Raw genomic sequence first — 15,452 nt, forward strand, 5'->3', positions numbered from 1 at the left:
TATATGAATAAATATCAATATTTTTCATGTTTTAACTGTATAAATATAAATTACATTTACAAAATCTTATTATAAAGTATTTTTAAGATGTATTAATATAAAAACAAGCTTGTAACACTAATCTAGTCTAACTAAGACTAAATTTTAGCATAACCATTTAAAATAAAATACATGTAGTATTTTCACCATATAAAATAGGATACATCTTTTAATTTGTAAAAACCATCGTTAGAGATTATGCAGACATTCTTTGATTATAAAACAAATTTATTTTGATAATATACATATTAAACAATGTATTTCAAGTCTCAAATTACTGGACCACCTTGAACCGCAAAAGTATTCAACTTTAACTGGAAAAAGTACTTCAAATACGCCGTCATTTGGAATCATTTTATATTAAAAAAAAAAAAAAGCTTTTTTTTCTACAGCTTAAAAGTATACGACATGATAATTATACAAAAATGTATACATTCTATAAAAGCTGAATGTTTAATATAAAACGGTATATGATATAATTTATGAGAATGTATTTTTTTACTTTTGTCCACCACCTGGCCCGCTGTGCTTTGGTAAAAACAAATGACCGTATTGGTTAATCCTTATCTTTTGTTTAAACTTTTATAATCCCATATTAACGTGAAAGAATGCAGTCAGAAGGCAATCTATCTAAGTCTGAGCACTTTCTTGTAGTACTAAAAATTTACTTTAAATTCATTGTTTCGTTTCTCCAATACGCTTTTATTTTGTTAAACAAACAATAATGCAAACCCAGTAACATATAACCTACTCGGTTAAGACTGACTTTTTAAAGAGAAGACTATTTTTTTTATATTAAAGCGAGTTCGCATTGAATATAACATTTTATATAGGTTACATTGAATAGTTTCACTATTCAATGTAACCTATATAAAGCCTATATAGTTTTGGTAATTTTCAGATTTTCGGATATTAAAAAAGCTGTTTATGAAAGATCGCGGTGATGTTTAAATTTATTAATTTTGGAGTTGACACTCGAATCCTCGAGCTCTAGATGTCAATTTTTTTTTGTATAATTAAGAATATATAAAGATTTGACTTAATAGAGATAAGAGGAATTTTTTATTGAATATTCGCAGCGAAAAAATCTGCCGATTGGCTTCAGGATTAAATAAAGATTTACTTTAATAGTTAAAATCACGGTCATTCATCATCACCTTACATTATTAAGTTATTCAATTACTTTTCTAATTTATAAACAATGTGTAAATATATTTTCTATTTTAACTCTAAAATAGGCATGCGCGGTTACATAAAATACAATTTTTATAACTTATTAAAATTGCCTAAATAAATAAAATGTTCTATTTAAAATTTTATTAAGAAGGGTAATTCGGTTTTGCAAGATAGTTTCTAGAAGAATAACCTCCTCTTTGGACACCAACACCTCGCACGTAAGATTGGGTGTCCCCTCGACCACGACCTCTTGTTGTATTGCCAACAGTAGGGTTTTTAATTTTTGCGGGAGGCGATTTGGGGCGTAGTTGTTCAATCATGTCTGTACTTCCTACTAAATAATCTTCCGGTGTGCTGCTAAAAAAAGAATTATATTGTTCAGAAGAATAGTTTGAACTCGTTAGATCAGGGCCAACAGTAACCCAACCTGGACGCACAGTATGATCGTTACCAAACACATGTAAACGACGTCTACCAAGACAAAAATGTTCGATAATCTTGAATATTTCCTCCGGCTTTTCGGTGCTTCCATACTCAGGCTCTTCTCCTATAATAATATCAAGATCAACGTTTGCATGAATAAAATCACCATCAGTGCTCCGACGAACAGTTCCTTTAATACCCATTAAACAATGTTCTTTAGTGTGTTGGAGAACGGACATCGGCTCCATATACTTAGTGTTACCAGGATTATTTTTGTTCGTTTTAATCCAACAGATATCTTCACACCGACGAAAACCTAAAATAGCGAAATGAACCAGTGTGAAAAAAATTATTCTCATTATACTTCCTTATAAAATCCAAATAAAAAAGTTTTTTAATATAAAAACATATTTCATTAAAAAAAAAAAAACAACAACAACAACAACAACAAACGTACCCCAGGCTTTAAGACATTGCCGACCCTCATCTAATCCTTCAGAGGATCCGCACCATAAGAAACAAAAAGAACGCTGTGCAGCAACTTGACTAATTTCAAGACGAATAATTTCTTCCCATCTCCAAGGTCTCCAATTAAACATAAGCCCTGGACATCTTCTCTGGTACTCTTCTAATGGAGGATCAATTAAAATGACGTCAAACTTGTACTTCAGCTCTGCTAGATCATAAGTGTCAAGATCACAGTGTAAGTACCTAATATAAATACAACAAAAATATATTGAGCCAGAAGTGTATAAAATACAACTAAGGATTAACAGTAATATACTTTTATTTAGAAGCTAAATTTACGTTCTTATATGGATTTTTACAGTAAAGTAAGTAAATCTTTAAAGTAAGTAAGTCCACTACAAACTTAGAAACAAACTGTAATAACAACAGCACCAAAAATAAAATTATTTTACAAAACATTTCCTTACATCGGCGGAGTGGCTCGTTGCTCGATAATTTCGTCTTTCAACTTTATAAGTTCCTTAAGTTTTGGATATTCTACAAAACGATCTGATATTCCTGTATCTCGAATAAAATTATGAGGCCGGTAGCCTGAATCGATAAAGTGTTGACAGTAGTCATTGTGCGGATTTAAGCTATGTGTTCCTTTAAGAAATGTTTTAGAATCAGTGTATACTGAATCCACAGCATCTTCATTATCTAAAATTTGAACTTTCTTCTCCTTGCTGTCGCTTGAATTATTTTTCTCAACACTACTGGCTTAAAATAAATAAAATAGGAAAATTATTAATATAAGATGTATTTTTAAATATATCAAAAATTCAAAAATTTGCTAAAAAAGCATATCTGACTAACTAAATGCAGCTCAATGCATAAGTTTTTAAACTTTGAAAAGTTTGAAAACTTATGCATTTGTTGAAAAAATGTCATAAATGATATTATGCAACAATTTTTTTTTAAGTTTGTTTTGTCCTTGGATTGAAAGTGTGAAAATTGATTTTGTAGAAAGACAATAGCTGTTGCTCCACAAAAACATTCAGTGACTGTGACAATGATATTTTGAAATTTGTGTTTTTCAAGATTTGTATTGAATACTAAACACTCTTCTAATCAATTTAATTCTAATTTTTTAATCTGAAGCGCTAAAATTGTTTAAAAAGTTTTTTTAAACAATTTTAGAAAATTTTAAAAAGGATTTTCCAGAATTTACTAAAACTTCCATAACTTTCAAGAATATTTTTTAACTACCCAAAAGCAGTGACATAAGTATAAAAGCAAAGGTGACTTGAACCAACATTTCAGTTTGTGTTATTGGTGAATAAAAAATATTAAACCAGAAGAGCAAATATTTGATTTAAATAGCACAAAAATATTTTTTGCATTCAGCAGATGCATTTTACTGCATGTGAAGTCTATCTATAAAAACAAGATCAAAAAAAAAAAAAAAAAACCCGTGGAAGCAAATCATAAAATGTATGAGGCTTACAAGACATACTTCAGCATGCCAGTCAGGGATCATGACAAATATGGTTCCCAAGACAAGTCGTTGGAACTGCATTTCATAAATAGATTCTGCAAGAGAACACTTAAAAGTTGAATGAAGTTGTTTTGTGCTAAGATGTGCTTTATTTTCTTTATGTAGATTGTAGATTTTTTTTATGTAGATTTTCACAGTTCATTTTGAGAAGTTTCAATTATATATATATATATATATATATATATATATATATATATATATATATATATATATATATATATATATATATATATATATATATATATATATATATGTAAATTATGTTAGTGTATTTTACAAATAGTGCTCAATGTTCTTAAAGAACAGAGCAATAATTAATTAGTAAAAAACACTTATCTAACTTTTTTCATGAACTCTTCCTGATGATCCAGCAATGGTGAAACTTCAAGTTGAAGAAAAAAGTTAGGTAAGTGTTTTTTACTAATTTATGTATATATATATATATATATATATATATATATATATATATATATATATATATATATATATATATATATATATATATATATATATATATATACATTTAAACAACTTTAAAAAGTATTCTACACAATAGAGTGCTCAATGTTCTTAAAAGAACAGAGCAATTATATATATTATATATAATTATATATATATATATATATATATAAATTTATATATATATATATATCAGTGTACAATAGACTAATATTTTACACTCTCTATTATGTGTATATAGTGATGCATGAAATTTCCTGCCTTTAAACTTATATAACTAGTTATATGAGCTATATTATGGATTGGTGCAGAGAAAAAAAGAGAGGCATGAAGTCTGCAACAACTGACAACAACAACTGATTCGCTAAAAAATGAATCAGTTGTTGCCGCCAAACTCTCAAGCAACTGCAACTTCTACATTGTTGATCTCACAAAATTTTGCTCAGGCAAGAATACACCTCAAATTGTTTATCCAGATTCCTTGATTTATTGCCAAAGCTACCACTCCCCTAAGAGAGATCAGCTATCCTTAGAAAAAATAAAAACAAGTCTGGCGGTCACAGAAAAGACTGGCCACAACAGACCAAGTTTTCTGGGGACAAGACCAATGTGAAGTGGTAGTCATTGATAGAACATCACTAAATGCTTATACCACCACTACACATTGAGTTAGGTCTCAGCAAGCAATTTTTCACTATTCTTGACAAGGACTTGACACCTTCAGCTACCTTCAAGATTTTTTTTTAAAGCTGTCTTAAGCTAAAGGTAGAGCTGGTATCTTTTTCTGATCACAAATCATGAAGATTATAGAATGTGATAAGTTTGCTAAGCTCCTAAACAGGATCAATGCAGTTTTTATGCCTTTCTGGATAATTATAATGCTGAGATTCTCATAAAGAATTATACCAAAATTGGATGCAGAATGTTACTCCATATAATACTTAACACTTATCTTGATAAATTCAAGGAGAACATAGAAGCTTGCTCAGAGGAGCAAGGTAAGTGCTTCTATCAAGATATATATTAGACTTTAGATTTCTTTATCAAGTACATTATAAAAAAAATATAATGTGAACCTACATTGAAAAATAACACTTTGTCTTCAAGGACAAAAATTGTGTTTTATAATATAATCAATCATACAGCAACAATAATTATATTTTATAATGATAATAAAAACAACTCTAAAAGAATAATACACAATGTGTACAATAAAAAAAAAAAGGAATAAATAATTAAAAATTTAACAAATATCATCTCAAATTGAAAAAAAAATGAAAAGAAATCAATTTTAAAATAAAGATAAAGATTTAATTAAATCAATTAAATCTTTATTATTCACCAAAAAATTATACTTGTTTGAATAGTATCAGCTGGTACTGAAGAAAGAACTGAGAAGTTTTTTTTAGTTTCAACTATCTGATTTATGTCTTCTTTTTTACCCAATATATTTCCAAAGTTTAGTTCATCTTTTAAACCAAACTGTTGAGCAAGAAGTTTGCGTCGTAACTTGGATCTTTCTTTCATTTGTTTAAGACGCTCTGCAGAATTCATATTAAGCAACTATAGAAAAAAAATTAATGAAGTTCCTCATTTTAAAAAAGAAAATGAAATGTAAAATTACATATATATATATATATATATATATATATATATATATATATATATATATATATATATATATATATATATATATATATATATATATATATACATATAAAAGTGTTTTTGTATTCAAAAAAAATAAAAAAATCTAATCCAAATAACAATAAACAGTTATTTTTATTACATTTAAAAAAATTAAAAAAATTGTCAGATGTGAAAACTACATTTATAACAAGTTTAATAAAAAGTTGCTTTTGAAAGACAATAATGATGTTTTAAATTTAAAACATTAAACAATAAACATTATTATTATTATATATATATATATATATATATATATATATATATATATATATATATATATATATATATATATATATATATATATATATATATATATATATAAAATTACTGTAAAAATATAGAATTATTTTAGTAAATTATTGATGATGATGATGTTTCTTTTAATTGTAAGGCTGTATGCATTTCTATATTTATCTGTAGTATTTTTTCTTACTTTTATAAATTTAAACAAATTATCTTTTAATTTTTGTTTTGTTTTTTGTTTTAAACATTATTATCCTCCATCATATCAAAAATAACAAAATCTGTAAAATTCTAATACCTAAAACATCTAACGATATAAAAAAGTTGAATAAATATCAAAAAGTCTAATAAATATCAAATTTTATCTAACATCATTCTTCTACTGGCTGTATTCACAAAATAACTGCTTCATAGTTGAAACTGCCAGCAAAAAGAAGAAGTTAGACAAATGTTCAAATAAATAAATAAAAATAAAAAACATTTTATACTCTTATAAATACGCATAAAAAGAAAAAAACAACATGCTGGGATGATCTCCAAAATTTTTTAAATAGTAAGAAAAACCAAATTAAGAAGACAAAAAATCAAAAATGTTTTTATAAAACACAACCATAAAAACAAAAATATAATCCATAAAATATGTTTTAATAATTTATGAACAAAATATACAAGACTTTTTTTTAATACTAGAACAAGTAAATAATAAACAACATTATGTTATAAAGACTAACCAACAATATAATCAAAATCTTCTGGTATACCAAACTGTTTGTCAATAACACTAGAGTCCATGTTAAACTTTTTGACACACCACGACTTCAAAGAAAAGATGTTATCAGTCCAACGATTCGCTGCATCGGTTGCAACACTTACGTCAACTTCTAGTTGTTTCAATAACTCCGGATCACAATCACTGTATTTAGTAAGTTCATTTTTATATTTCTTGTTTTCTTCCTCCAGTTTATTTAACTTTTCCAACACTTTGACACGTTCATCCTTACATCAAAAAGCAATTACAATGAAATGGAGAAAAGTATGAAGTATAAAAATTTGACTCTTATAAAATTATTACACATCAAATTAAATTAAAAAAATTACAAAATAAATTTGAAACCCAAATACTTTAATGTTTGAAAAAAAGGGTTTAAATTTTTTGTATCAAAATTTAAAATTTTTTTTATCAAAGACAAAAACACTTACAGGCATATCTTTATTTTTTTATTTTAATACTGGAACATTTTTTTTTAGGTATGTGAATAAAAAAGTTAAATAAAAAACATACACTTTTTTTTACATACTTAAAATAAATAAATGCTTTTTAGGCATTTGCATTAAAATTAGCAGGTGTTGAAAAGTTTTCCAAACTTTAACTTCAATGCAAAGTAAAATTAATTTACCCCAAAGATGGAAATACTTACAGACATATCTTTTCCTTCTTTGGCTTCTTCTACACTTTTTCCATAACTTAACTTTCGAGTTTTTAATTCATCAATTTGTTGATTAAGTGATTCAACTTTACGTTTTCGCTGGTAAAATTATATACTTAAAATATATTTATTAATATTAACTAATAAAACTAAAAAAAAAAATTTGTTTTGTTTTTACTTACACAATATTTTACTAAATAGTAAGTAATAGATTTCTTAAAATATTAAAAAAAAAAAAAAAATCAAATCAAGGACATTGACATTGAACTGATAACAGTAAAAATTTAGATATCTCAAAAAGTTGCAAAATTGTGCAAAACAAACAAAAAATTTTAGCTACTTTCAATAATCAAAACTTAAAATTCAAAATTTAAAAACAAGCATTGGTTTGCAAACTAAAAAAAAAAAGACTAAGCTTAGATAACCTAGAGATGCTAAAACATTTACTAAAATATCCTTATGTAAACTTAAAACAAAGATAAAACAAAGATATCTTAGCGGTACTAAAAAAACCAGAGTATTTTTCTGAAGTAAAAAAAAATCAGTTTGAAAAAGTTCAAAAAATACTCAGGTTATAAAATAATATAATTATCAATATCTTTATACAATATCACAGTATTTTAATCAAGCGTGACACCTCTATTATCTAAAAATAGATCAACTTGTTCAAGTCCCTGGCAGCCTAAACCCCAGGATTGATCTTAGCTTAACTTAAATGAAAAAACTACGAGTTAATTATTAAAAGAATATCAAATGGGCATAGCTAAAAACTTGATGACTCCACCAGATTACTCAGGTGATACCAGACTACACTAAATTACCAGTTATTTAACATCGAGTTAAAGAATATAATAACATTCACAGTACTAAGTGCAAGCAGAAAAATACAATGTTTTCAGATACCTGTTCCTTACACACAAAAATTATACATTGGTTTTAGTTAACATATGGTACAAATAGATACTCAAAGTAACAATAGTAAATTGTAAAAAACTGTGCAACCAAAACCACACTGCTAACCTGAAAAGTATTGTGGTGACAAGTATTTTCATGAAAAAGCTAAATTGAAGACTAATGGAAAAATTGAAGAAACAATGGAAAAGTTGTGGAGACATGTAATGGAAATATTGTGGAGACAGTGGAAAAATTGTAGAGATTACACAATTGTGGAGATTACACATTAGTAGAAAGATTACAAGTTTTAGCAGTATCTACTAGGCAGTAGCTACCTCATAATAAAAACAATTTGCAACAAAGTAAATAAAAAAGTCACAAATTTTTTATTTAAGTACAAAAATAAAATTGTTTTACAAGTTTTTGTTCTTTTTTGTTTTTCAAGTTTAACTTTTTACTTGAAACACTAACTTTTTGGTAAATAAATAAAGCATACAAAGAATAATACAAATTAAATTGGATTTGCACACATTTTATAATACCATGGTTTTACATTAATATATTCACTAAAGATGAGCAAAAGAGATGAAAAGGCAATTCCCAAGCTTTACAATAATATTTAATGACAATATTTAATAAAATTATCTGTTCTAATTTAAAAATGGTTTAATAAGACATCTGAAAAATGAATATCCAATGTGATAAAACTTACACTTTGGATCCCCTTACTTGGATATGACCAAAAATAATTTGATGTTCCAATTCTTTCAGAATCAACCAAACCATCATCAACTAAACTTTGGAGGACCTCTTTTACAGACATTGGTGCTAAAATACAATCAATGCAAAAAATTAATAGAATAATAATGTATATATATATATAAGAGTGTACCAAAAAAAAAAACCCACTCAAGTTCTTATTATTCTTTAAGGTCTAAATAGACTAAAAATACCAAAAACAAGTTTTTTATTTGTGTATAAGTGTAAAACTTCATTTTTTTTAAAAAATAAATGCATTTTAAGGGAAAAAATCACAGATTTTAAGGAAAAAAATTTTCAGGAAAAAAATCACAGATTTTGGAAACTCTCTTAATGATATATACTTTCAGTTAAAAAAATTTTCAATGCTGTTAAAATTTTTTTTGTCACTAGTATTTTAAATCCAATTTTATTTAATGCATGGATAATCTATGACTGTTTAGTCATAGATTATCCATGAATATCCACAATAAAAAAATTCAATTTAAAAAAAAAAAAATTAAAAATTATTATTGCATACTTATTCCTTTTTCCTTTGGTGCAATTTTTTCAATCTCTTTCAGCTGAAAGAATGTTTTCTAAAAAAAAAAAGTGCAAAAATTTCTTTCAACAAAACAAAAATGTCAATGATTACGCTAAAAGTCTACACATTGACTTCTTTGATGCCATAAGTAATGAATTATATAGAAAATAACTGAGTGATCTATGGTAAACTTTCTAGTTGACTTTAAAAAGTGCCATTTATATTCATTAAAACAATCAAATAATAGAGTTTTTTATAAACAAGAAAACTTCAGAAAACTAAAGCAACAAAGACACGAATCATGAAGAGTATAAAAAAGACCTCTCTAATTTGACAGATAATTTGACAGAGAATACAACTCTCTGGTTTGAGGGAGAATAACTTACAAATTTTAGTGAGAAGCAGGCTAAAGAAAAAAAAAAAAAAACTGTCATAATAGTGAAATAATACAATATTATTGATTAAATTACTATTAATTTTACTTGTAGTTTTTGAACTACTACAGCTTTATGTAATATATATTATTTATTGAAATTTTAAAAATAAAAATAAAAACTTTAAAACATATTGATAAATATTTTTAACAAATATAATGATATATTTTTTAAATGTATTTATCTCATAACGCCAGTGAAGTCACTACAGTAAGTAGTAAGGAAGTTTATCTTTATATTTTTTTTTTTTTTTTTTTTTGATGAACAAGGCCAACAACGTTTTTTATTCTTAATCGTTTGATAAATTTATTTTTACTTTCAAATGATTTATTTTACAATTAAAAAAATTCAATTAATATTTAAACTAGCAGACTTTAATAAAAACAAAAATATTTCTCTATTAAGTCTTCTAAATAAAAATAAATCTTTTGAAAATGCAAATATAAATTTAGAGAACATGTCTAGAATAAAAAATCATGTTATTTAAAATAAATATATACATATATATCTATATATATATATATATATATATATATATATATATATATATATATATATATATATATATATATATATATATATATATATATATATAAAATAGAGATGTGCCGGGTACCCAGTTTGGACCCGGGGACCAGGCAAATTGGCTGTTTTACCGGGTACGCAGTATCTGCCATTTGTTGCAGTACCCGGCACCGGGTATCTTCTTTTTTATCTTAAATTGATTTTTCTTTTTAGTTTCTATCAATAAACTTCAACCAATAAACTTCTTGATATAATTCTAAGGGCGTTATGTAGTCAATAACCACAAAGTTCTATTAACTTAAAGCAACCTCACTTAAAATATTTTTAAATATACTTTTGCAAAAAAATTTATACGGATACAAAAACTGTAACGCTAAATAAAATAATTTGAGAATACAAATAAAATGAATGGGGGTAAAAAATATTTAACAGCTTCTTTTTATTCTATTAGAACACAAGATTTTTCTTCTTTTGAATGCTGATAGCGCTTTTCATTTGTATCAAGCACAAATCATAAAAGTAGAGATATAAGGTAAATATTTTACATATTTTTTATATTTTAATTTCGAGCGTACTATTAAAAAAATTATCATTTTATATAAAATAATCGAAAACGTATGATATCAAACATACTTTCATTATCTTTATAGAAATTTCATTTGAAAGAAAAATTATGAATAAAAAAAAATATAGCATGGAAGTTTTTTGATATAAGCACAACTCCTCACATGAGCAAGTGCAAACTATGTGATAGTTTAGTTAGGAGAGGAGGAAAATCTTTAAAGTCTTATGCAACTACAGCAATGGTAAAACATTTGCGTTTAAAGCACTCCAAAGAGTTTGAACTTGCAGGGAAAAAAAGGTTCAATCATTTCCGTCTATTTCTGAAACCTCAGTTGCTTCTACCACCAATACAGTACAAAGTAACATTATTCAGGTTTTAAAACTATGGAATATTGATGACCACAGATCTATTTGAATCCATAAAATAATAGGAAAACTTATCACATCGGATATTCAGCCATTTTCTATTGTTGAAGATAGGGGATTTAACGAACTGATTAAAGATGCTTACCCCAATTACAAATTACCATGTAGAACATATTTCAGCCAAAACGTAATCCTTAGCATGTATGATGAACTGTTTAAAGATATAAAAAAATAAAATTCTCAGCGGCAAACTATTTGTCTCTGACGACAGATATTTGGACAGCGGATACTGCGAAAATCGCATTCTTAAGCATTATTGGACATTGGATAGATCCAACTAAATTTTCCCAAGAAACTGCTGTTCTTTAAGTAATTAATTTTCCGGAAAATAACACAGGTGTTCATATAAAAGAGTATTCACAAAAAGGTTTAGAATCTTTTGAAATCCCATTAAACGAAATTCATCTTATTGTTACCGATAATGCAAGCAATATGAAGGCTGCAGTAAAAAACAGTGGAATGACATCAATTTCATGCTTTATCCATACTTTGCAGCTATGTATTCATGACTCTACATTTAGCCAAAAAACCATCAAGGAAATTTTAACTTAATGCAGAGGAATAACAACCCATTTTAATCATTCACCAATAGCATGTGCAAAATTAAAATCAATTCAGCAGCAATTAAGTACTGAACCTCACAAAATGAAACAAGATGTTCCAACTCGCTGGAACAGTTCATTTGAAATGCTACAAAGAACGTTTGAACAAAAAGTTCCTTTGGTCACTTATGCAGCAGAGTTTGATGAAATTAAACTTCTTACTAATTATCAATGGGGAATAGTCGAAGAACTTGTTTACATTCTTGCTCCATTTGAAAAATTAACAAAAAAATGTGGTAGGAGGGATGAAACTTGCGCAAAAATTATACCATCTGTTCTTGCATTAAATGTTTTATTACAAAAAGCTTCACCAAGTGATAAATACGCTGGGATTATGACTATGATTGATGAACTAATAAAATCTGTTACTAAAAGACTTGATAAATTTTTGCTTTGGAGGCAGAAAGAGAACTAATAGATATTGAAGTTGTTGACATAATTAAGAAACAAACAAAATTAAGGTCTGCAATTACTCAAGAAATAGACAACTATTTATCTCTGCCTCTTTTAGAAAATACAAGTTGCCCATTTTTGCGGTGGAGTAAAAGTGGAATGCAATTTGAAAAACTAAAAAGATGGCATTAAAATATCTTACAGCACCTCCGTCATCAATAGAAAGTGAAAGGTTAATTAGTGCTGGTGATGACATATACAAAGCAACAAGGAGCAGACTAAAAGCAGATAACGGAGAATACCTAATGTTTGTTCATTACAATCTAAAGTTAATAAAACAATTAAAATAAGATACAGCAAATAAGTGTTGTTTAAGTTCTTTTTATTTGTTTAATTTTGTTTTATTTTAATCACACTACAGTCCAGAAAGTCTACCTTTTTTTGCAATTATTTGCCTCTCTTAATCTTTTACTTTCCCTAATAAAACTTTCAGTGGCGGAACTTCAAATTTTGCCCCCTTTCACACAAAATATTATTTAGGCCTGAACCACCAGGAGAAAAAAATAATTTTAACCTAAGTATAGTTATTAAAAAACTGTTGCAACATTCCAGGCCTTCCCAGGAGAGGCGTGCGGTCGCACGCCTTGAGTGAACACGGATATATATTTTTTTTTGGATAACTCGGCCACGCTTTTTTAGCATATATTAAAAATAACGCATTTTTAAAAAGACGCTGAAAAAATCAAATTAAATTCGTTGTATTATTTTGTAATTTTTTTAATAATTTATTCTTTTCATTAATAAGGAAATAATAACATAAAAATAATATATATATATATTTTTTTTTAATTTTTTTTTCTTATAACAAATTTTTATTTTTTTATTTTACATTTTTTTTTTTTTAATTTTAAATTTTTTCGCACAAGTATGTCTTTCTACAAAAAATAACTTCTAAGTTCTAGAATTATTATCTACAAAGTTCTTGATAAGCCTATGAATGTTTAGCTCATTCTGTTAAGACATTACATAGGGCCGCGGACACCCGGGTTCGTATCCCGCGTCGGCAGAGCATATTTTTCAAAATTGATTAAAAAAGTTTTCGGTCACATTTTCTGTTTATTTTTTCGACTTGTCTCAAATATCGTTGCTGAAAAAATCAACACCTAAAAATATATTATAAATAATTATAATATAAATAAATAAAAAATAAATATAAATAAATAAATTTTTTTTTAATGTTTACTAGACAAAAAAAAAAATTGTAATAAGAAAAAAAAAATTTTTATAAATAAGTATAAATATATATATTTCATTTTTATGTTCATATTTTTATATTAATAATAGGAATAAATTATGAATAAAAATAATAAAATAATACGACAATTTAGTTAGGTTTTTTCAGCGCCTTTTTAAAAATGCGTCATTAATATATGCTAAAAAACCGTGGCCAAACTCTCAAAAAATATATATATATGCGTGGTCACTCAAAGCGACCGACCGCACGCCTCTCCTGGGAAGGCCTGCATTTAGCAAAACCCTATAAATCAGGCCCCTTACCCTGCGTTGCAGGGTTTTGCTAAATTGTAGTTCCCCCACATAACTTTTGGTTAGTTAGCGTAAAAAGTGTATTTTGTGTGAATAACACTGATAAACAAATAAAAATTTTTTGTGCACATCTTGTTAACTAGGTGGTTTTTTAAAACAAATTAAATATGCTGATTTCAAATATGCAAACCATTTTTCACCATCATGTCAAGTTGTAAAGATATTTTGGTTCAAATCTTTAGTATTTGGGGTAAAGTCCTTAATATTGTTGAAAAAAAAGTTATTTAAAAGTATGTCAACCTAGGTCTCAAAAGAAGCGTATTTTTATAGAGATTTTAAAAATGGTATTTGTTTGTAATAAAAATAAGTACTTTTTGTATTATTGCTTAGAAACATTTTAATAAAATTTTTTTTTAAGTCTTTAGCTTTTTTTCACATAATTTTTTTTGTCAATAAATTTTAAATGAAAATATTTATCTTTTCTAAAATCTCTATGAAAATACGCTTCTTTTGAGACCCAGGTTGACATACTTTTGAATAACTTTTTTTTCAACAACATTAGGGACTTTACCTTAAATACCAAAAATTTGAACCCAAATATCTTTACAGCTTGACGTGATGGTGAAAAATGGTTTGCATATTTGAAATCAGCATATTTAACTTGTTTTAAAAAACCACCTAGTTAACAAGATGTGCACAATAAAATTTTATTTGTTTATCAGTGTAATTCATCGCTAGAGATTTCACAAGTTTTTATTCCAACTTCTAAAAAAATGGACTCGGTGCCGGGTACCCGGAATCAGACCCAGTTTTTCAGCCGGGTACCCGGAATCGGAAACTCAGCATAAACTGGCACATCACTAATATATAATACATATATATAAATAAATATACTTTTTAGAATATATGTGTGTATATATATATATATATATATATATATATATATATATATATATATATATATATATATATATATATATATATATATATATATATGTATATAAATGCATATAAATTCTAAAAAGTATATATATGCATGTGTATATATATACAACCCTCGGAATTAGGAAAAATAAGGTCGGCAATAATTTGCCGACCTCAATCTTTTTGAGGTCGGCATCAGGTCGGCAATAATTATTTAATACAAAGGTGTGACCATAAAACATAGAAAGGAGGTCGGCAATTTTTTGCCGACCTCAAACAGTTTCAGGTCGGCAGATAGTTCGGCATTGCCGAATGCCGACCTTAATTCCGAGGGTTGTATATATATATATATATATATATATATATATATATATATATATATATATATATATATATATATAT

The 15,452-nt window shown here is 26.4% G+C and overlaps 2 protein-coding genes across 2 annotated transcripts in view; both read right to left on the minus strand.

Annotated features, from left to right (window-relative positions):
• Positions 1-1,245: 1,245 nt before the first annotated feature.
• LOC100197023 (N6-adenosine-methyltransferase non-catalytic subunit-like) lies at positions 1,246-6,934 on the minus strand. Its single transcript, XM_065807795.1, has 5 exons — positions 6,766-6,934; positions 5,458-5,665; positions 2,574-2,865; positions 2,096-2,349; positions 1,246-1,954 (listed from the first exon to the last, which is right to left on the minus strand). Exons 2-5 carry the CDS (start codon positions 5,654-5,656, stop codon positions 1,359-1,361), a joined length of 1,341 nt encoding a protein of 446 aa, XP_065663867.1. The 5' UTR covers positions 5,657-5,665; positions 6,766-6,934; the 3' UTR covers positions 1,246-1,358.
• LOC100207182 (meiotic nuclear division protein 1 homolog) overlaps positions 6,603-15,452 on the minus strand; it is a 17,357-nt gene continuing 8,507 nt past the window's right edge. The window contains exons 4-7 of the mRNA XM_065807796.1: positions 9,635-9,692; positions 9,068-9,183; positions 7,453-7,560; positions 6,603-7,030 (exon numbers count right to left, since the gene is read on the minus strand). Coding sequence (XP_065663868.1) covers positions 6,761-7,030; positions 7,453-7,560; positions 9,068-9,183; positions 9,635-9,692 — 552 coding nt within the window. The 3' untranslated portion in view covers positions 6,603-6,760. The remainder of the gene's footprint in view (positions 7,031-7,452; positions 7,561-9,067; positions 9,184-9,634; positions 9,693-15,452) is intronic.

This window comes from Hydra vulgaris, chromosome 10 (assembly GCF_038396675.1).
Source record: "Hydra vulgaris chromosome 10, alternate assembly HydraT2T_AEP".
NCBI lineage: Eukaryota > Metazoa > Cnidaria > Hydrozoa > Anthoathecata > Hydridae > Hydra > Hydra vulgaris.

Excerpts from the sequence above, each read along its gene's own strand:
- LOC100197023 (XM_065807795.1), bottom strand. The coding sequence starts at position 5,656 with ATGAATTCTGCAGAGCGTCTTAAACAAATGAAAGAAAGATCCAAGTTA. Across the intron at positions 2,350-2,573 it reads CAACGAGCCACTCCGCCGAT|GTACTTACACTGTGATCTTG; the intron begins GTAAGGAAATGT and ends TATTTATATTAG. Across the intron at positions 1,955-2,095 it reads GCAATGTCTTAAAGCCTGGG|GTTTTCGTCGGTGTGAAGAT; the intron begins GTACGTTTGTTG and ends TCGCTATTTTAG.